Source organism: Schistocerca nitens, chromosome 10 (assembly GCF_023898315.1).
Source record: "Schistocerca nitens isolate TAMUIC-IGC-003100 chromosome 10, iqSchNite1.1, whole genome shotgun sequence".
Taxonomy (NCBI): domain Eukaryota; kingdom Metazoa; phylum Arthropoda; class Insecta; order Orthoptera; family Acrididae; genus Schistocerca; species Schistocerca nitens.
Genome location: NC_064623.1, coordinates 63,013,869 through 63,035,729, shown reverse-complemented (window position 1 = coordinate 63,035,729; position 21,861 = coordinate 63,013,869). Strand labels below are relative to the sequence as shown.

The following is a 21,861-nucleotide window of genomic DNA, read 5'->3' as shown; positions in this document are numbered from 1 at the left end:
AGACGAGAGGATGAAAAAAGATTAGAAGCATTTGAGATGTCGATGTGGAGAATGGAGAGGATTAGTTGGATGGAAAGAGTGAGTAATGAAAGAGTATTGGAAAGGATTGGTGAGAGAAGATGTCCGCTGAAGGTTGTAACAGAAAGGAAAAAGAACTGGTTGGGACATTCATTGAGAAGGGAGTGCTTGCTAACAGATGCTTTGGAAGGATTGGTTTTTGGGAGAAGACTGAGAGAAAGAAGGAGATAGACGACATAAAGGGAAGAGGAAATTATACAGACCTGAAGAGGATGGCAGAAGACTGGATAGCCTGGAGAACTACCATGTGAAAACCTGCCTTTTGGCAGAACACTGATGATGATGACTACTAAGATCCTTGAAAGTATATTGTTTTTTTGTCTACATCCATATTTATTTTAGTTCGGTGTAAACATTATCGCCATTGTTCCAGAATGTTCAACATTGTAATATTTGTTCGTCACAGAGCGATATGTTTTGTTGTTCTTAAGAAACGTGCTGTGGGATAGCGAACATAATAATTCCAGTAGGCCTACGTTAGAGCCTCAGAAAGAAGGGAAACTGTCACACAGATAAGATCACATTGTTGGAATTGCATCAGCAGGCAAGTGTAAAACCGCCAGCTAGTTACCTGCAGTTGATTTTTTTTTACGACCATGTAAGTATATTTTCGTTTTGATCTAGCTTGCTGCCAGGCTGGTGGCATTGTTCCTGTATATTCAACTCTGTCATGTTTGTTCGTCATGGAGCCACAAGTTTTGACGATCTTGAGAGGTGGCCTGCAGAAACATGATGTGGAACATCGAATATAATAATGTCAGTGCGTCAGGTCCTTAATCATAACGGGAAAGTGTCATCTAAGGTCGCATTGTTGGGATTGGATCAATTGTGCACTGCACAGCATGCAGCTAGCTATTTTTGGTTAGGATTTTATGCACACACATGCAAACACTAGGCTTATAGCAATGGCCAAAGAATAGCTAAGAGGGAATTTGGCGTTCTTTTGGTGCCAAGCTTTTGTCACCATGTGGCATTGTTACAGAATGTTCAACAATCCCATCATGGAGCATTACTACATCAGCCATTGGATTCCGAATGTCCCTGAAATTAATGTATTAATGTCCAAATGATATCAGTTTGAGTCTGACTATTGGTGCCGGTACGCTAATTTTGCTGGGTATTGACAGTATCACTTTTGCCCTCAACAGAGCTTCGTTTAACCTGTCAGCAGCGTAAGGTTTTGTACAACACGGTTTTTTTGTTCTTAAAGGGCCCTCCTTTGAGAAACCAACAATGAGATTATCTGCATAAGATTGTAATTTGTTGCCTCCTTCATTAATAGTAAAACGTTTTAACACTATTACGTTTTTGATATAACATCATCATTAGCCAGATATAATTTACCTGTTTACTACAACAATCCTTAAAAGCGCGCTGTGTTTTGCTTCAATTGACATTTTTATTAGTTGTATTTTGACGCATTGTCACGATGTTGGCATTGTTATTACAGTACATTCTTTACTGTTACATTTGTTCGTCTCGACACTGTTTTGACGGTCTTGAGAGATTGTTCTTCAGAAACATGCAATGGGATGTTGGACACAAGAGTATCATTGCGTCAGGCCCTCCTTAAATATAGAAAACTGTCGCATAGAAAAGGTCTCATTGTTGTGATTGCCTAGCAGCCTAGAACACAGCATCCAGCTCGCTACCTATTACTACTCTTGTTCGACCCGCACATTTTCGTGTTTATTTTGATCTAACATATTGTCGCCATATTGGCATTGTTCCAGAATATTCAGCACTGTTGTACTTGTTTATCGCGGATGGCATGCTTTCTTTATCTCGAGAGTTTGTTGGTCACGAACATGCCGTGAGGTATGGTGATTTTAGTACGTTAGGCCTTCATAGAGGCGGGAAAATGTCACACACAGAAAGTCGCATTGTTGCGACTGCATCGGCAGCCAGCTAGGCTAGGCAGTGTGTGGCGCGCGTACGTACCGGCGCTAGGCAGAGGGGAGCGTCGTGTGTGTGCAGCTGTGCGGCGGCGCGACGCCTGCGGCTGTGGAGAGAGCGCGCGGCGCGAGCTTCTCAGCAGCCAGACGGGGTGCCTGTCCCTGTCCCACCGCGCGACGTCCTTTCGCCGCCGCCGCTCGTGGCAGACTGAGCCGGGCCGCGGAGGCGAGCCGGAGAGTCGCAACGCCGGCCCGCGCGCGGCGCTGCTGTCGCCCGCGCGGGCACCGCCAGGTACTGACTGACAGCTGACTGACGCCGCCGCACGCGGGGGAATACCCGTCGACGGCCGCTTCTACTCTGGGCTGCGTGGAAAATAGGCTTCAAATTGGCAGTAATTACGTACAGAGGAACTTCGCTTATCCTGCCCTTATCCTGCCCTCATTAATCGGGTCTCCGGTTCATCAGGAACATTTCCTGGAGGGATCCTCATACTCTTGATACAGGTGCCGAGAATTTTTCCGGGTGGTATGGCCGTGGTCCATGGAACTCCTCTGTCCCTGACGTTTCATCCAAAGCTACGTTGGACATCTTCGGAGGTGCTCCTGGTTGTGCTGAGTCTTACTGACGAGTCGGACGTCGAAGAACGGCCTACATCTACATCTACATCTACATGATTACTCTGCAATTCACATTTAAGTGCTTGGCAGAGGGTACCTTGAACCACAATCATACTATCTCTCTACCATTCCACTCCCGAACAGCGCGCGGGAAAAACGAACACTTAAACCTTTCTGTTCGAGCTCTGATTTATTTGATTTTGATGATCATTCCTACCTATATAGGTTGGGCTCAACAAAATATTTTCGCATTCGGAAGAGAAAGTTGGTGACTGAAATTTCGTAAATAGATCTCGCCGCGACGAAAAAGGCTTTGCTTTAATGTCTTCCATCGCAACTCGCGTATCATATCTGCCACACTCTCTCCCCTATTATGTGATAATACAAAACGAGCTGCCCTTTTTTGCACCCTTTCGATGTCCTCCGTCAATCCCACCTGGTAAGGATCCCACACCGCGCAGCAGTATTCTAACAGAGGACGAACGAGTGTAGTGTAGGCTGTCTCTTTAGTGGACTTGTTGCATCTTCTAAGTGTCCTGCCAATAAAACGCAACCTTTGACTCGCCTTCCCCACAATATTATCTATGTGGTCTTTCCAACTGAAGTTGTTCGTAATTTTAATACCCAGGTACTTAGTTGAATTGACAGCCTCGAGAATTGTACTATTTATCGAGTAATCGAATTCCAACGGATTACTTTTGGAACTCATGTGGATCACCTCTCACTTTTAGTTATTTAGCGTCAACTGCCACCTGCCACACCATACAGCAATCTTTTCGAAATCGCTTTGCAACTGATACTGGTCTTCGGATGACCTTACTAGATGGTAAATTACAGCATCATCTGCGAACAACCTAGGAGAACTGCTCAGATTGTCACCCAGGTCATTTATATACACTCCTGGAAATTGAAATAAGAACACCGTGAATTCATTGTCCCAGGAAGGGGAAACTTTATTGACACATTCCTGGGGTCAGATACATCACATGATCACACTGACAGAACCACAGGCACATAGACACAGGCAACAGAGCATGCACAATGTCGGCACTAGTACAGTGTATATCCACCTTTCGCAGCAATGCAGGCTGCTATTCTCCCATGGAGACGATCGTAGAGATGCTGGATGTAGTCCTGTGGAACGGCTTGCCATGCCATTTCCACCTGGCGCCTCAGTTGGACCAGCGTTCGTGCTGGACGTGCAGACCGCGTGAGACGACGCTTCATCCAGTCCCAAACATGCTCAATGGGGGACAGATCCGGAGATCTTGCTGGCCAGGGTAGTTGACTTACACCTTCTAGAGCACGTTGGGTGGCACGGGATACATGCGGACGTGCATTGTCCTGTTGGAACAGCAAGTTCCCTTGCCGGTCTAGGAATGGTAGAACGATGGGTTCGATGACGGTTTGGATGTACCGTGCACTATTCAGTGTCCCCTCGACGATCACCAGTGGTGTACGGCCAGTGTAGGAGATCGCTCCCCACACCATGATGCCGGGTGTTGGCCCTGTGTGCCTCGGTCTTATGCAGTCCTGATTGTGGCGCTCACCTGCACGGCGCCAAACACGCATACGACCATCATTGGCACCAAGGCAGAAGCGACTCTCATCGCTGAAGACGACACGTCTCCATTCGTCCCTCCATTCACGCCTGTCGCGACACCACTGGAGGCGGGCTGCACGATGTTGGGGCGTGAGCGGAAGACGGCCTAACGGTGTGCGGGACCGTAGCCCAGCTTCATGGAGACGGTTGCGAATGGTCCTCGCCGATACCCCAGGAGCAACAGTGTCCCTAATTTGCTGGGAAGTGGCGGTGCGGTCCCCTACGGCACTGCGTAGGATCCTACGGTCTTGGCGTGCATCCGTGCGTCGCTGCGGTCCGGTCCCAGGTCGACGGGCACGTGCACCTTCCGCCGACCACTGGCGACAACATCGATGTACTGTGGAGACCTCACGCCCCACGTGTTGAGCAATTCGGCGGTACGTCCACCCGGCCTCCCGCATGCCCACTATACGCCCTCGCTCAAAGTCCGTCAACTGCACATACGGTTCACGTCCACGCTGTCGCGGCATGCTACCAGTGTTACAGACTGCGATGGAGCTCCGTATGCCACGGCAAACTGGCTGACACTGACGGCGGCGGTGCACAAATGCTGCGCAGCTAGCGCCATTCGACGGCCAACACCGCGGTTCCTGGTGTGTCCGCTGTGCCGTGCGTGTGATCATTGCTTGTACAGCCCTCTCGCAGTGTCCGGAGCAAGTATGGTGGGTCTGACACACCGGTGTCAATGTGTTCTTTTTTCCATTTCCAGGAGTGTAGATCAGGAACAGCAGAGGTCCAAGGACGCTTCCCTGGGGAACACCTGATATCACTTCAATTTTGCTCGATGATTTGCCGTCTATTAATACGAACTGCGACCTTCCTGACAGGAAATCACGAATCTAGTCGCACAACTGAGACGATACCCCATAGGCCCGCAGCTTGATTAGAAGTCGCTTGTGAGGAACGGTGTCAAAAGCTTTCCGGAAATCTAGAAAAACGGAATCAAATACTGTGGAAAGTGGGTGTGGTCTGGATTTCACGTGATAGCAGAGATAAACCTTCTCAAGGATAAAATATAATTATCGATCATAGCATGTCAAAGATAAAAACTTCTCATCGACTCTGTAGCACCACTGTCCATGCGTATATCGCTGAGTTTCATAGCTTCTTATTTTCTGTTAAAATTATCCCCATGTTTATATATTTCCATGGCTTCTCTATACAGCCATGGATAATAGTTCGTCATAGTACATAAAACTTCAGTTTCCGAAAATTTCACTACGTGATCACCCGACTGAAGAGCATGTGCCGCCATAGCTGACTTGCCTGTTTTCTCTAGTCGGCAAAGACTTTTATGTGTATTCACACTCCTCTTTCTAGTTCCAGTGTAGACCCTACCACATTTACAGAGAATCTTGTATACACCACTTGCAGACAGAGGGGACGTTCATCCTTAATGGAACGAAGCGCTCGGCCTATTTTCTTAGTTGGTCTGAAAATCGGTCGAACGTTATGTTCTCTTAAAATCTTGCCGATTTGATCCGTTACTTTTTTGATGAAGGGTAGAGAAACCGTGTTCTTTCATCACTGTGTCCTATCGTTGTCCTTAGGCCTGCTGTTATTCAGTCGCAAAACTCTATTTATTTCCTTACTAGAGTAACCCTTCTTCTGAAAAGCCTGCTTTAGTTGTTTTAACTCGGCGTCCAAGTATTCTGGCGCACAAATCCTTTTAGCTCTGTCCACTAGACTTTTAATTACACTTCTTTTCTGTTGTGGATGACGATTGGAATCCTTATGCAATATGTATAAACGTATATAAACATATAAACATGGGGATAATTTTAACAGATGATAATTGGAATCCTTATGCAATATATATAAATATGTAAACATGGAGATAATTTTAACAGAAAAGAAGAAGCTATGAAACTCAGCGATATATGGATAGTGGCGCTACAGAATCGATGAGAAATTTTTATCTTTGACATACTATGATCGATAGTTATATTTTATTCTTGACAAGGTTTATCTCTGCTATCACGTGAAATCCAGACCACGCTCACTTCCCATGGTACTTAGGCCGTTCTTCGACGTCCAACTCGTCAGTCGGCAAGACTCAGCACATCCAGGAGCACCTCCGAAGATGTCCAACGTAGCTTTGGACGAAACGTCAGGAATAAAGAAGTTGCATCGACCATGACCATACAACCCGGAAAAATTCTCGGCAGCTGAAACACCTCGCCGTGAAAGCCTTCATTGTATGATCTTGATACAGGGTGTTCAAAAAAGTGTCGAATAGTTTGAGAGGTGGTAATACTCATCGAAACAAGGAAAATAAGTCCAACAAACCCGGGTCCACATACTTTCTGCGATAAACACGTGTTTACAGGAGGCGTTCTACGTGGCATCCACTCACGACAATGCACCCCTCTGCCCTTCGGCGTAAGGAATTACTCACCCTTTGAAGTATACCCGGTTGTTGTATCTGCTACCACGCATCGAACACGCGATCCTGTTATGTCCGCACGTGGCATAGACCAGTTCCTTCAAATGCCCCATAACCAAAAGTCAATGGGATTGAGGTCTGAGGAACGAGCAGCCCAAGCTGTGTGCCTCCCCCCTCCCCTCCCGCCACACCGACCACTCCAGCGGCCCTGTAATGTCTGCTTCAGACGCTCGCACACATTGTGACAAACGTGTGGTGGTGCGCCATCATGCATGAACCACATTTGTGTTCGTTGCTACAGTGACACAGCCTCGGCGAAGGTAGGCAATACATTAATGAGAAAGGCCAGACAATGCGCCCCAGTTAACCTTAGTGACAGCACGCGTCGCCCTATTAATCTATCGCCAAGTACACCTGCCAATAACTTGATTGAGAATTGGTGTTGGTGTCCTCTTTCCTGAACTGCTTGGGGATTTACATCTGCCAATAAATGCTGGTTAAAGAATTCATAACAACGTCTCTTGCGATCCCTGCCTCATCGGTAAATAAAATGTTGGATGTGGATAGTGGATCTGCGGCACACTTCTGCAACAGCCATTGACAAAACGGCCGTCTACCGTGACGATCTTGTGGCCTTAGGGCCTGAACACGCTGTGGATGATATGGGTGCAGCAATTGTTCATGAAGTACTCCCCAGATCACAGAATGAAACACGCTTTCTGCTGTCACACACTGGTCCCAGGGGTTTCTTCCATCGAACATAGCACACGCTCATGCATGTCGGGGGTGCGGACTGTTTGGGGCCTTCCACTGTCAGTTTTCCGAGATCAAAGCCTACCTGTGTCCCTCAGATGCTGGAAAAGTCTGCTGAACAGCTAATCAGAGGACACTCTGCCCTGTGGTTATTTTTAAGCGTAGAGGGCACGGACCCGTACATGACGCCCATTTGCTAACCCTTAGCAGAATATTACAGCCACCATTTCACTTGGCGAATAGTAGGCTTCTATTGGTAACAAGTGGTGTAAGAGAGAAAATGTAAGTGTATTGCCTTTTTATTTACAAACAGCACAATAACAGTAAACACATAAGTAAATCCGCCTTAGGAGGCAGCTAAAACACCGTGATACGTACTCCAGGTTGACAGTATTGTACAACAAGGCACACAAAAACGTACCGTACAACACGAACTCGAACCACACAACTGACTGCAACCACCTAATGGTAAGTAGAGTACTGTGAGAAAGACATCATAATACCCTGCCGACACATTTGACGGAGCGCCAATGCAACGACTGCGATAATAAATGCAACCAGGCATAGCTCAGCCCTCTTTATCTCGGGAAGTATGCGTTTCAGGACCCGGGTTTATGGGACTTATTTTTATTGCTTCGATGAATGCTACCGCCTCTCAATGTATTCGGTACTTTTTTTGAACACCCTACATTTGTTGCGCAACATTGAGTGTTGCGTAATACACTGAGCTGACAGAAGCTCGTGCACATATACAGACGGCTGTAGTAGCTCCTTTTTTTTCGGCCATCAATCTTCTGACTGGTTTGATGCACCCCGACACGAATTCCTCTCCTGTGCTAACCTCTTCATCTGAGAGTAGCACCTCCAACCTACGTCCTCAATTATTTGCTGGATGTATTCCAGTCTCTGTCTTCCTCTACAGTTTTTGCCCTCTACAGCTCCCTCTAGTACCATGGAAGTCATTCCCTCATGTCTTAGCAGATGTCCTATCATCCTGTCCCTTCTCCTTATCAGTGTTTTCCACATATTCCTTTCCTCTCCGATTCTGTGCAGAACCACCTCATTCCTTATCAGTCCACCTAATTTTCAACATTCGTCTATAGCACCACATGTCAAATGCTTCGATTCTCTTCTGTTCCGGTTTTCCCACAGTCCATGTTTCACTACCATACAATGCTGTACTCCAGACGTACATTCTCAGAAATTTCTTCCTCAAATTAAGGCCGATATTTGATATTAGTAGACTTCTCTTGGACAGAAATGCCTTTTTTGCCATAGCGAGTCTGCTTTTGATGTCCTCCTTGCTCCGTCCGTCATTGATTGTTTTGCTACCTAGGTAGCAGAATTCCTTAACTTCATCTACTTCGTGACCACCAATCCTGATGTTAAGTTACTCGCTGCTCTCATTTCTGCTACTTCTCATTACCTTCGTCTTTCTTCGATTTACTCTCAATCCATGCTCTGCATTCATCAGACTCTTCATTCCTTTCAGCAGATCATGTAATCTTCACTTTCTCTCAGGTATCAATGTCATCATCGAATCGTATCATTGATATCCTTTCACCTTAAATATTAATTCCACTCCTGAAACTTACTTTTATTTCCATCATTAGTTCCTCATGTACAGATTGAACTGTAGGGACGAAACTCTAAACCCTTGTCTTACACCCTTCTTAATACGAGCACTTCGTTCTTGGTCGTCCACTCTAATTATTTCCTCTTGGCTGTTGTACATATTGTATACGACCCGTCTCTCCCTGTACCTGATGGTAGCGCCATATACAGGGTGGTCCATTGATAGTGACTGGGCCAAATATCTCACGAAATAATCATCAAACGAAAAAACTACAAAGAACGGAACTCGTCTAGCTTGAATAGGAAAACCAGATGGCGCTATGGTTGGCCCGCTAGATGGCGCTGCCATAGGTCAAACGGATATCAACTGTTTTTTTTTTTTAAATAGGAACCAACATTTTTACTACATATTCGTGTAGTACGTAAAGAAATATGAATGTTTTAGTTGGACCACTTTTTTTGCTTTGTGATAGATGGCGCTGTAATAGTCACAAACGTATAAGTACGTGGTATCACGTAACATTCCGCCAGTCGTGACTGAAAGCAAATAGTAGATCAGTGAATGTAGCAGTTGCATTTGACACACGTGTTTTGCTTTATGCTTGTCGCTTTGGACCCCAACCTGAATACAGTGCGGGACACCTATCGCTTGAAAACCGGGCTTATTTCATATGAGAGCTAGGTCGGATGTCCCGCTACCTGTCGCTTGATAGTTGCTGCCTCCTATTGTCTATTTATAGGACTACTTCAAAAGAAGCAGCAGCGAAAGTTAGAACTGTTTGGTGCACGGGTTGGAGAAGGCGAAACAATTCACTGGCAAAACAAGCCGAAAAGAAGCAACCCCACTGGCAAAACAAGCAGAAAAGAAACAAACTGGCATTCGTCTGATTGCAACACATCGCTCTGCATGCCAGAACACTTTGATTTTTCCTTAGAAAAAGACGATTACGTGTGATATAGCTCAAGAACTCACCTCACACTTTTTTTGAAGAACAGCTGTACTTTCTGCCATCGATATTTGTGATCTATGAAAGAACTAAAATACATATGAAAAACTAAGCTTGAAGTTTGCTCTTTTTTAACGCGTCTGTTACTCTTTAAGATATAGCAAACACAACTGTGACAGTAAAATTTTAAATAACGCCACAAATGGCTGGACTTCCGGATCCGAAATTTTTCTAAGTGCATAACGCTCAGATTGTTAAGTTCTGAATGAGAATCAAACGCTCCGTGATTAAAAAGAAATTTACCGCGCATTCTCGCATGTAACATAATTCATCTTGCCTAAAAGAAAATCTACTTTGGAAGTTACGCTTCTAAAACCAACGTTGGCAATATTTTCTCGTGACTTGTTAGATATGTAAACAGTTGTAACGTCACGCTCATCGAAAGCAGTTTCTTGTTACAAAGTATTATACAGTCATCATCCTAAAGCCTTTGATACATTTTGGTGTCGGCAGACGCCTCAGAGTGCGCTGTTTTTTCTCGTTGTAAATGGCGCATTTCCTTTGCAAATAAAATTTTATTTTGGTGTTATTTTCTCACTTATGTTTTATTCCTGCAGTATTATTCTACGTAGCGAGCTAAAATAAAATTATTTGTTAGAGTATCAGTGCTCACCAGTCAAAATTACCAAAAATTAACTGGAAACCTAAACAAGGAAAAATTCCCGGCATTTTTTGGGAGACAATCTGAGCAGCCGTCTTCGGTTGTTTGCAGATAACGCTGTCGATAATCGACTAATAAAGTCATCAGAAAATCAAAACAAACTGCAAAACGATTTACAAAAAATATCTGAATGGTGCGAAAAGTGGCAGTGGACTCTGAATAACGAAAAGTGTGAGGTCATCCACATGAGTGCTAAAAGGAATTCATTAAACCGGTTACACGATAAATCAGTCTAATCTAAAAGCCGTAAATTCAACTAAATACCTAGGTATTACAATTACTAACAACTCAAATTGGAAGGAACATATAGAAAATGTTGTGGGGAAGGCTAACCGAAGGCTGAGTTTTATTGGTAGGACACTTAGAAAATGTAACAGACCTACTAAGGAGACTGCCTATACTACGCTCGTTCGTCCTAAAATACTGCTGCGCGGTGTGGGATCCTTACCAGATGAGACTGACGGAGTACATCGAAAAAGTTCAAACAAAGACAGCACGTTTTGTATTATCGCGAAATATGGGAGAGAGTATCACAGAAATGATACAGGATTTGGGCTGGAAATCGTTAAAAGAAAGGCGTTTTCCGTTGCTACGGAATCTTCTCAAGAAATTCCAATCACCAACTTTCTCCTCCGAATGCGAAAATATTTTGTTAACACCGACCTACATAGGGATGAACGATCACCACGATAAAATAAGACAAATCAGAGCTCGTACGGAAAGACATAGGTGTTCATTAATTCCGGGCGCTATACGAGATTGGAATAATAGAGAATTGTGAAGGCGGTTCAATGAACCCTCTGCCAGGCACTTAAATGTGATTTGCAGAGTATCAATGTAGATGTAGATTTAGATGTAGATTTTTAAACAATCTCGAATTCTTCCCGTATTTTTCCCGTTAGAAAAAATTCCCGCGTTTTTCGCGGTTGCTCCGGGGCGTATACACCTGGCAAAATAAAATTTTAACTTATGATTATATATTGAAATAATAGTGTTCCTGGTATGTGTCGTACAATAAAACGCTAATCTTCGATGTAGTTTTGTCAGATACTCACAAGGACAATGCTTCGTGAGTACCTATCAATTAATAATATTAATGATGTATACATACAGACTGAAACTACGAATGAAAATCTGTACCAAGGCCGGGATTCAAACACAGATCCCCTGCTCACTAGGCAGATGTACTAACTACAACGCCACCTGGCAGAGTGGCTTTGCGCAATTGCACAGTCTACTGCAGCACGCCTCTCTCCTCACTCCAAATTCCCATTCACACCACAGCCCAACAGGTATTCTACATCTACATCTACATCCATACGCCACAAGCCACCTGACGGTGTGTGGCGGAGGGTACCTTGAGTACCTCTATCGGTTCTCCCTTCTATTCCAGTCTCGTATTGTTCGTGGAAAGGATTGTCGGTATGCCTCTGTGTGGGCTCTAATCTCTCTGATTTTATCCTCATGGTCTTTTCGCGATATATACGTAGGAGGGAGCAATATACTGCTGGACTCTTCGGTGAAGGTATGTTCTCGAAACTTTAACAAAAGCCCGTACCGAGCTACTGAGCTTCTCTCCTGCAGAGTCTTCCACTGGAGTTTATCTATCATCTCCATAACGCTTTCGCGATTACTAAATGATCCTGTAGCGAACGCGCTGCTCTCCGTTGGATCTTCTCTATCTCTTCTATCAACCCTATTTGGTACGGATCCCACACTGCTGAGCAGTATTCAAGCAGTGGGCGAACAAGCGTACTGTAACCTACTTCCTTTGTTTTCGGATTGCATTTCCTTAGGATTCTTCCATTGAATCTCAGTCTGGCATCTGCTTTACCGACGATCAACTTTATATGATCATTCCATTTTAAATCACTCCCAGATAATTTATGGAATTAACTGCTTCCAGTTTCTGGCCTGCTATATTGCAGCTAAATGATAAGGGATCTTTCTTTCTATGTATTCGCAGTACATTACACTTGTCTACATTGAGATTCAATTGTCATTCCCTGCACCATGCGTCAATTCGCCGCAGATCCTCCTGTATTTCAGTACAATTTTCCATTGTTACAACCTCTCGATATACCACAGCATCATCCGCAAAAAGCGTCAGTGAATTTCCGGTCGTATCCACAAGGTCATTTATGTATATTGTGAATAGCAACGGTCCTACGACACTCCCCTGCGGCACACCCGAAATCACTCTTACTTCGGAAGACTTCTCTCCCCTGAACTACATTATGCGCGCGAACTACTACTGTTTACAACAAAACGAACCTTACTTTAAAAACACGTCCCGTATTTAACTATTAACGGTGAAGACATTCCAGTCCAGTAGCCGGATATCGGAATCTTTTCTGTAAGTAGTTGGACTGCTTATAATGTGGTGTCACTGCCAGACACCACACTTGCTAGGTGGTAGCTTAAATCGGCCGCGGTCCATTAGTACATGTTGGACCCGCGTGTCGCCACTGTCAGGATCGCAGATCGAGCGCCACCACACGGCAGGTCTCGAGAGACGTACGAGAACTCGCCCCAGTTGTACGACGACGTTGCTAGCGCCTATACGGACGAAGCCTTTGCTCTCATTTGCCGAGAGACAGAATAGCCTTCAGCTAAGTTAATGGCTACGACTTAGCAAGGCGCCATTAGCCTTACATAGTTTGATAGTTATCGTATGAAATGTCTCATCAAGAATGCTGTATTCACAACAAGGATAAATAAAAGTTAAGTATTCGAGGAGCTGCATACTTTTCTTATTAGAATTCACTACTTATCCTGTTCCAGAATTCACGCCCGCCTGCGTTAGATAGCGTGCATTTCGGCCTCCTCTATCTACAAGGTGTTGGCACATTCACTAACACATCATTGGCGACGAGGGAAAAGTGTTCTTTCTGATTGCTTACATTTACTTGTGTCATGGCTTCGCCAGATGTACTGTCCGAATTTTATCGCTTGCAGAATCAGCAGACGCAGGCGTTAGTGGATGCCCTGGGACAGCTCGCCCAGGGTCAACGTGCGCTGCAAACCGATGCGGCCGCCGCCGCTTCATCGCTACCGCAGCCACAACATGCCGTTGCGCTGTCCTTCCGTAATTTTGATTCAACCCACGAGACCTGGCAAGAATGGTCTCGACAGTTCGGCTTCCATCTAGCCGCCTACAGAATTCAAGGTAATGAGCGGCAGCCGTTTTTGCTTTCTTGTGTCGGTGTGTCTACCTACCGTGTGATAGTGAAATTGTTTCCCCGATGCGACGTCGCAACTCTGTCCTACGACGAAATTTTGTCTGCTTTAGATGCCTATTTCAAAGAAACAGTTAATGTAGTTGTAAAAAGGTATACGTTCTTTCGTACCAAACGTACGGCCGGTCAGACTAATAGGGAGTGGGTTGCAACATTGCAAGGACTTACTAGGGATTGTGATTTTGCATGTGAATGTGGACTTCCGTTATCAGATACTATGGTGCGTGATGCAATAGCACAGAACTTTTCTGATGTTCGCATACGGGAACAGATTTTGAAACTAGTTAATCCCTCCCTTCAACAAGTAATAGACATATTGGATAGGCAAGACACACTTGACTTTGCTCAGGAATCATTTGCAACTTCGCCAGCAATGTGTCGCATTGACCGGCCCGCCGGGCGCGCAGCACGGGACGCTAAACGGCCCTCGCGCACGTCTGCACAGCTGCAGCCTAGCTCGCAAACACGTGTGCCGCGTAAGCCTGCCAATGCAGTTCTAAAATCATGCCCGCAGTGTGCAACTAGACATTCGCGTGAACATTGCCCGTCACGCCAAGCTATTTGCTTTTACTGTCATAAGAAAGGACATGTTCAAAGTGTTTGCCAGAAAAAGCTCAGATCAGACAATCAAAACCATTCCAGGCCCTTTGCTTCGCGCCGGAATCGAACCAGGGACACTCAGGCTCGTGGACCTTCGCCCATGGACATTCATGTCGTTAATTCCACCCCGTCCAGTGCCACTTTATCTCACAGTGACTGTGTTCGTCCCACAAAAAGTGTGCGTCGACGTCGCCGGAACTCCCGTAAAGTCGCAAGTGCTTCTGTACCTGTATCAGTTCAAATTGCACGTGAAAGTCGCTCTTGTCGTCAGCAGGACAATAAACTTTTTGTAGACTTAGACTTTGGAGGCAAAGTGATACCATTCCAGCTCGATACTGGAGCTGCAGTTTCATTGCTCAATAAAGACACGTACAAACAACTGGGCAAACCTCCGTTGCGTGCCGCAAATGTTCACCTCAATAGTTACTTAGGACAGCAGATACCTGTGTTAGGACAGTGCAGCCTTCTTGCCACATACAAGGGACAAACAAAACTTGTGTCATTTTACGTTCTTCGTTCTTCTGCGGCAGTGAACTTGTTTGGTTTAGATTTATTTCAGTTGTTTAACTTGTCGATAGTCAATCAGGTCCTATCAGTGAATCAGACTTTGCCTTCAGCCAGTGTTTCTAGTCTATGTGAGGAATTTGCAGACATTTTTGCACCGGGCCTTGGTTGCGCTAAGAACTATACAGCACATTTGGAACTGAAAGTGAACGCGCAACCGAAATTTTTCAGAGCGCGCAATGTTCCCCACGCATTGCGTGATGAGGTCGCAAGAACATTACACGGTTTGGAATCTCAAGGTGTCATTGAACGTGTGCAGGCTTCTCTCTGGGCCTCACCCTTAGTAATTTTGCCCAAACCTTCCGGAAAATTGAGACTTTGCGTGGACTTAAAGGCCACTGTGAATCCACAACTTCTGACTGCATCTGTTCCTTTGCCCCGCCCAGAAGATCTTTTTGATAAATTGTGCCCGGGTAAATGCTTTTCGAAATTGGACCTCGCAGATGCGTACTTGCAAATACCAGTGGACGAGGAATCCCAGCGCGTATTGGTGGTTAACACGCATCTTGGATTGTACCGATTCAAAAGACTGCCCTTCGGGTGTGCATCCGCCCCTGCATTGTTTCAGCAATATTTACAAACTGTTTGTGCGTCGGTCCCTACTGCTGCGAACTATCTGGACGATATTGTGATCTCCGGAAAGACAGAAGCCGAACATTTAGCCAACCTACGAACGTTATTTCAAGTCTTGCGACAAAATGGTCTTCGCTTGAGGAAGGACAAATGTGTGTTTTTTGCTCGTGACTTACCATATCAGGGCCATGTCATAAATGCACAAGGCATACAACCGAGTCCAGAGCACCTCCGTGCCATACAGGAGTTACCTTCGCCACAGAACTTGAAACAGCTACAGAGTGTGTTGGGAAAAATTAACTACTATGCCAGGTTTGTGCCGCGCGTTTCTTCCATTTCAGCTCCACTTCATCGCTTACGCCGTAAAGGTGTTCCGTTCGTCTGGACGACGGAATGCGAACGCGCCTTTCGCCGGTTGAAATCGGCGTTGCTTTCAAATACTTGCCTTACGCCATTCGATCCTCAGAAACCCCTTCTGTTGATGGTAGATGCATCGGAATTCGGGATCGGTGCTGTGCTTGCGCACAAAGATGGATGGCATGATCGTCCTATTGCCTTTGCTTCAAAATTGCTCTCGTCTGCGCAACGCAATTATTCCCAGATAGAGAAAGAAGCTTTAGCTCTCGTGTTTGGTGTTACTAAGTTCCATGATTTCTTGTATGGTCGTCACTTTACCATCATCACAGACCACAAACCTTTGACATCGCTTTTTCATCCGAACAAGCCTGTACCTCCACGTACAGCGCAGAAATTCATTCGCTGGTCTCTTTTCCTCTCGCAGTACCGCTACGATATCTTGTATCGGTCCACTGCTAAGCACGGAAACGCTGATGCGTTGTCCCGTTTGCCTGTTGCTGAGGATAAAGCATTCGATTCTTCCGAAATTGCTTGCATGTTCATTGATGCGGAAACCGATGACGTGGTCAACTCGTATCCGATTGACTTTCGTCGTGTCGCTACGGCCACAGCTTCTGACCCTGTCCTTGCTACTGTTTTGCGTTTTGTTGCTACGCAATGGCCCTTGTCAAAGTCACAGATCGAGGATCCGCTGGTTCGCCGATTTTTTGCTCACAAGGAGACTTTTTGTACGACGTGGTGTTTTGTTGTTGCGTTCGGATAATGATCAATCCAGAGTCGTGGTCCCACGTTCGTTACAGTCCTCTGTCTTACGGCTTCTTCACCAAGGACATTGGGGTATAGTGCGAACGAAACAACTTGCTCGTCAGCACTGTACTTGGTTCGGAATCGATGCTGCGATTACGAATATGTGCTCTTCTTGCGTGGCGTGTGCCGAACAACAATCCGTCCCGCCGCGGAAATTCTTTGAATGGCCGAAAGCCACTTCCCCTTGGCAACGCTTGCACATCGATTTTGCTGGTCCATTCTGGAATGCTCGATGGTTGGTTGTGGTTGATTCTTTCAGTAATTTTCCTTTTGTTGTCCGGATGTCTTCCACGACGTCCTCTGCCACAATCCAAGCGTTGTCTGCTATTTTTTGCATTGAAGGTCTTCCCCAGACTGTTGTTTCCGACAATGGTCCACAATTCATGTCCGCAGAATTTCAGTCATTCTGCAAGGCCAATGGTATTCAACATCTGACATCCGCGCCGTTTTCGCCTCAGTCAAACGGTGCTGCTGAACGGTTGGTCCGGACTTTCAAGTCACAGATGTTGAAGCTGAAAGAGTTGCATTCTAGGGAGGACGCATTGTTGCTATTTTTGTCTTCGTATCGCTCTCAGCCTCGCGATGGTCGCTCGCCGGCTGAGTTGCTCCATGGTCGTCCTCATCGAACCTTGATGTCTTTGCTGCATCCGCCGCATCAGGTTCCAGTGCAGCGGCAGACTACTGCTTTTGCTCCTGGCGACGTTGTTTTCTATCGCAACTATCGCGGTTCACGGCGTTGGCTCGCAGGGCGCATTCTTCGCTGCCTCGGCCGCGCGATGTATTTGGTTTTGGGGGCCTCTGGTGAGGTGCGTCGGCATCTCAATCAGCTGCGCCTCTGTCGTCGCCTGGGTTCTGCCGCTCCCCGTCTGCTTTCAGCGACGGTGCCGTCCGGTCAGCGCCCTGGGGACCCATCTACTGGCTCGCCTCATCCCCAGGTGTTACCGACGCTGCCTTCCATTTTGCCTCATGGCGACGCGCCGCCGCCGCCGCCGCCTGTTCTCCCGCCGGCGCCGCCCGCAGTGGACGCGTCGCTGCAACTGCCTGGCGCCTCCCTGGGTCACGCGCCGCCCATCGCTTCCCGTGACCAGCTGTCCTCCACCATGGAACTCTTGCCCGCTCCGGACCAGATGTCGTCTTCGCCCGTCGGGTGCCCCGACCACATGGAGGTCGACCCTTCGGCCCCTCCTATCTCTCTACGGGCGCATACACCGCATGTTGACGTGCACCCTGGACTAGGTTTTCAGGCGTTTCTTAGCTCCCCTCGGACCGAATGGCCGGGTGCGGGTGGCACAGCCTCGCCTGTTGTTAGGCTCCCCATCCCATCGCATACGTCAACATGGGGTCCTCCCCACGGCGGGCGGAAGCCTTATAACACGACCGTTCGCCGATTTGCGGGGGAGGAATGTGGTGTCACTGCCAGACACCACACTTGCTAGGTGGTAGCTTAAATCGGCCGCGGTCCATTAGTACATGTCGGACCCGCGTGTCGCCACTGTCAGGATCGCAGATCGAGCGCCACCACACGGCAGGTCTCGAGAGACGTACGAGAACTCGCCCCAGTTGTACGACGACGTTGCTAGCGCCTATACGGACGAAGCCTTTGCTCTCATTTGCCGAGAGACAGAATAGCCTTCAGCTAAGTTAATGGCTACGACTTAGCAAGGCGCCATTAGCCTTACATAGTTTGATAGTTATCGTATGAAATGTCTCATCAAGAATGCTGTATTCACAACAAGGATAAATAAAAGTTAAGTATTCGAGGAGCTGCATACTTTTCTTATTAGAATTCACTACTTATCCTGTTCCAGAATTCACGCCCGTCTGCGTTAGATAGCGTGCATTTCGGCCTCCTCTATCTACAAGGTGTTGGCACATTCACCAACACATCATATAACTATCGAATTTTGAGTCGTGGGAAGCTAACCCTGTCTCACGGTTCAAAGCCAGACCGGTGACCCTTATTTAGACGGGACTAAAGTTTTACCGCTTGCTTTTTAGTTTAATACGTGTCATATAAGTACTACCCCTTTTTTGTACTACGAGCAGTACTTCTGTGTTTTGCAATTATGTTAAAGGCCAATTTGAGAGTTTTATTACTGATGAAGGCACTCATAGGAGTGCCGAAACCTAGGTCAAAAGACTCCTTTTTTGCGACAGAGGGCTGCTATTACTGTTAACTTCCGATTAAGACACACAGAAGAAATAAAGAAATTAGCTGCCAGTGGGCATTGATTTACATCAGTGGGGCAAGTTTTAAACTGAGGCGATGATGGCTAATGATCCCCTCAGTGCAAATGCACACCAGGTTCTAATTCTTACAGGAAGTGGCGAGATGCCGCGAGTGCTGAGGCTATTGAGTGAGGGCACTACATCAGTAGCGTGTGGTGTAAGTTGAGAACTTGAGTCTGGTGGTAGTCCATGTGGTTATGGTGACGACGCAATGGTCAGCGCATCTGCCTAATAAACAGAGGACCCAGGTTCGATTCCTGGTCTGGCCACTTCCCCATCGATTTAAATTAATGCCCTGTGGCAGTTAATATCTTCAAACTCTTTGTATCTTGGTTCATAGTGGCTGCAGGATCAAAATGGTTTGTGTATTCGTACATGTCCAAAAGAACGGAGACCACATATGTTTCTGATTAAATCTGAGGAGCAGTTAGTAGTGTATACTTTCCGGGATGTGAGGTCGTGGTCCAAGAACTTTTCTGATCCTTACGTTTCGTCCAGAACTGCGCTGGACTTCCTCAGAGGCGCTGCTCCGCTGAGTCTTGCCGACTGACTGGTCGGGTGTCTGAGAGCGCTCAGACACCCGACCAGTCGGTCGGCAAGACTCAGCGGAGCAGCGCCTCTGAGGAAGTCCAGCGCAGTTCTGGACGAAACGTAAGGATCAGAAAAGTTCTTGGACCACGACCTCACATCCCGGAAAGTATATCAACAGCCATGTCACCCGGTCGTGAAAGCCTTCATTCTACAGTTAGTAGTGTAACTTATCTCACACAAACAGCACATAGCCGAGTTGGTGGATTCAGACCACGACTGCACAAAAAGTGTGAGACGTCTTGTCCTGATACGTACCGCCAAATCACTCTTGAATTCACCTTTCGAAAGTAGTGGAATATCGCAATCCAGCTCCAAATCCGCCAACATTTGTCTGAATAATATTCTTAGTGACACACAGCATGGCATCAGATCCGGCTTGTCAACACCAAAGGAAATTGAAAATATTGTTTCATTTACACCATCGTCATTTCAATTTAAATTATCTGTTTTTGCTATAGCTGTTGATTTCAGCAAGACATCTGACTTGGTCAGCCGTAGAATTCTGCTGGAAAAACTGTGCTTCTATCGTTTTAGAGAGTCAGAACTATCTCTCGCCAGATCCTACCTGATTCACAGAAAACAAATTGTGCAGTTCAAAAATATGTCTTGGATATCACGCAGGACGTGCTATAGGATTCTGTGTTTCGCCCTTTACTCTTGATAAAATGTGTAAATCACTTGCCCAGCATTATACAGCGTGAAGGCATACACTGTGCACATGATGCAACTTTTTCTACAGCTGAGAAAGACTTTGGAGTATTAAAGCAGAAAGCAGGCACCTCAGAGCAGCCAGTAAATAGTTCCAAGTTCATGAATTGGGCATTAATCATGAAAAAACTGAATATTCTTTCTCGCTTATGTATTAAAGACGACTGTGCTTCAGCTAAAGTCCTTGTGATCCATTTTGACTTGAAATTAACATGGAAGAGTTATGCTGATTATACCTGTATTAAGTTAGCACATGTTACATATCTGTAAGGTAACTAAGGTCTTGTGATGGTCATAAGATATTGCACAATGCAAAGCGTGCCTTTTTCCACACTCACTTGACATATGCTCTTTTGTTATTGGGGAAATGTTCTCATTTGTCAAAAGAAGACAGTCAGATGCATTTGTCGAGTCAGAAAAAATGTGTCTCGTACACAATTTTTCAAAAAACTAAAAATATTAACTTACATACCTCTTTATACTGAGTTGTCCAATACATAGAAAGGAAAACCAACACAGTTAGATACTACAACAATCTGTCCAGAAACATAACACAAACCTAGACCTCCAACTCTATTAAACTTTTAAACTATTTAACATGTTGCTAGTATAGGCACACAATATGTCACTGAGTATGTTTAAAAACACCTTTCAGAAATGGCTTACAAAGAACTCCTCGAGTGCGAGGTCGCAAATTCAGTCTTTTAGTAATGCTCATTTGAAAATGTTGTGTTAACAATTATAACAGCAAAAATATTAGCTGCTAATGACCCACCATGTGCATTAGGAAGGCAAGAGAAAATTAGTGTCAGAGATCAACCTTTTGTGCGATGCATCTATTACGCTTTACAAAATGGACATTGTCAACATTCAAGAAATGTTCAAAACAAACCATTAACTTGCACTATGGATACCAAATGGAAAATAGCGCGCCACAGTGATCACTAAGATTCATGCCCTCAAGATCAAAGGCAAACTCCTTGGGAATTACAAATCACGCAGCACGTTCAACTAGGTATTTACTCTTAAAGAATGCATATAGAATCATATTGGTGCAAGAGGCTGATGAGAAATGGTAGAACGTGATGCCATGCAAGCGAATGCGAAACAGTCTGCCGTGGAGCTTATCGTCAAACTGGCTATCCTTTAAGTCACAGATGCAGACAGTGCGAAAATATGTTTTATAGGTACGGAAAAAACAAATATCCAGACGCTGAATTTGTCCAGAGGTTCCAGGTGATATGAACTGCAATGCCACACTCTTTTCAGGACGGATAGTCTGCTCTAAAGGCTTATGACTTTTATATGCAGACTGGCAAAAAAGCAAACTACACTCCTGGAAATTGAAATAAGAACACCGTGAATTCATTGTCCCAGGAAGGGGAAACTTTATTGACACATTCCTGGGGTCAGATACATCACATGATCACACTGACAGAACCACAGGCACATAGACACAGGCAACAGAGCATGCACAATGTCGGCACTAGTACAGTGTATATCCACCTTTCGCAGCAATGCAGGCTGCTATTCTCCCATGGAGACGATCGTAGAGATGCTGGATGTAGTCCTGTGGAACGGCTTGCCATGCCATTTCCACCTGGCGCCTCAGTTGGA

General features: G+C 45.8%; 1 protein-coding gene across 1 annotated transcript in view; it reads left to right on the top strand.

Moving 5' to 3' along the window:
* The window catches only part of LOC126209869 (TRAF3-interacting protein 1-like), a 183,217-nt gene that overhangs the window by 8,879 nt on the left and 152,477 nt on the right, over positions 1-21,861 (top strand). Inside the window, exon 2 of the mRNA XM_049938994.1 lies at positions 1,983-2,265. Coding sequence (XP_049794951.1) covers positions 1,983-2,265 — 283 coding nt within the window. The remainder of the gene's footprint in view (positions 1-1,982; positions 2,266-21,861) is intronic.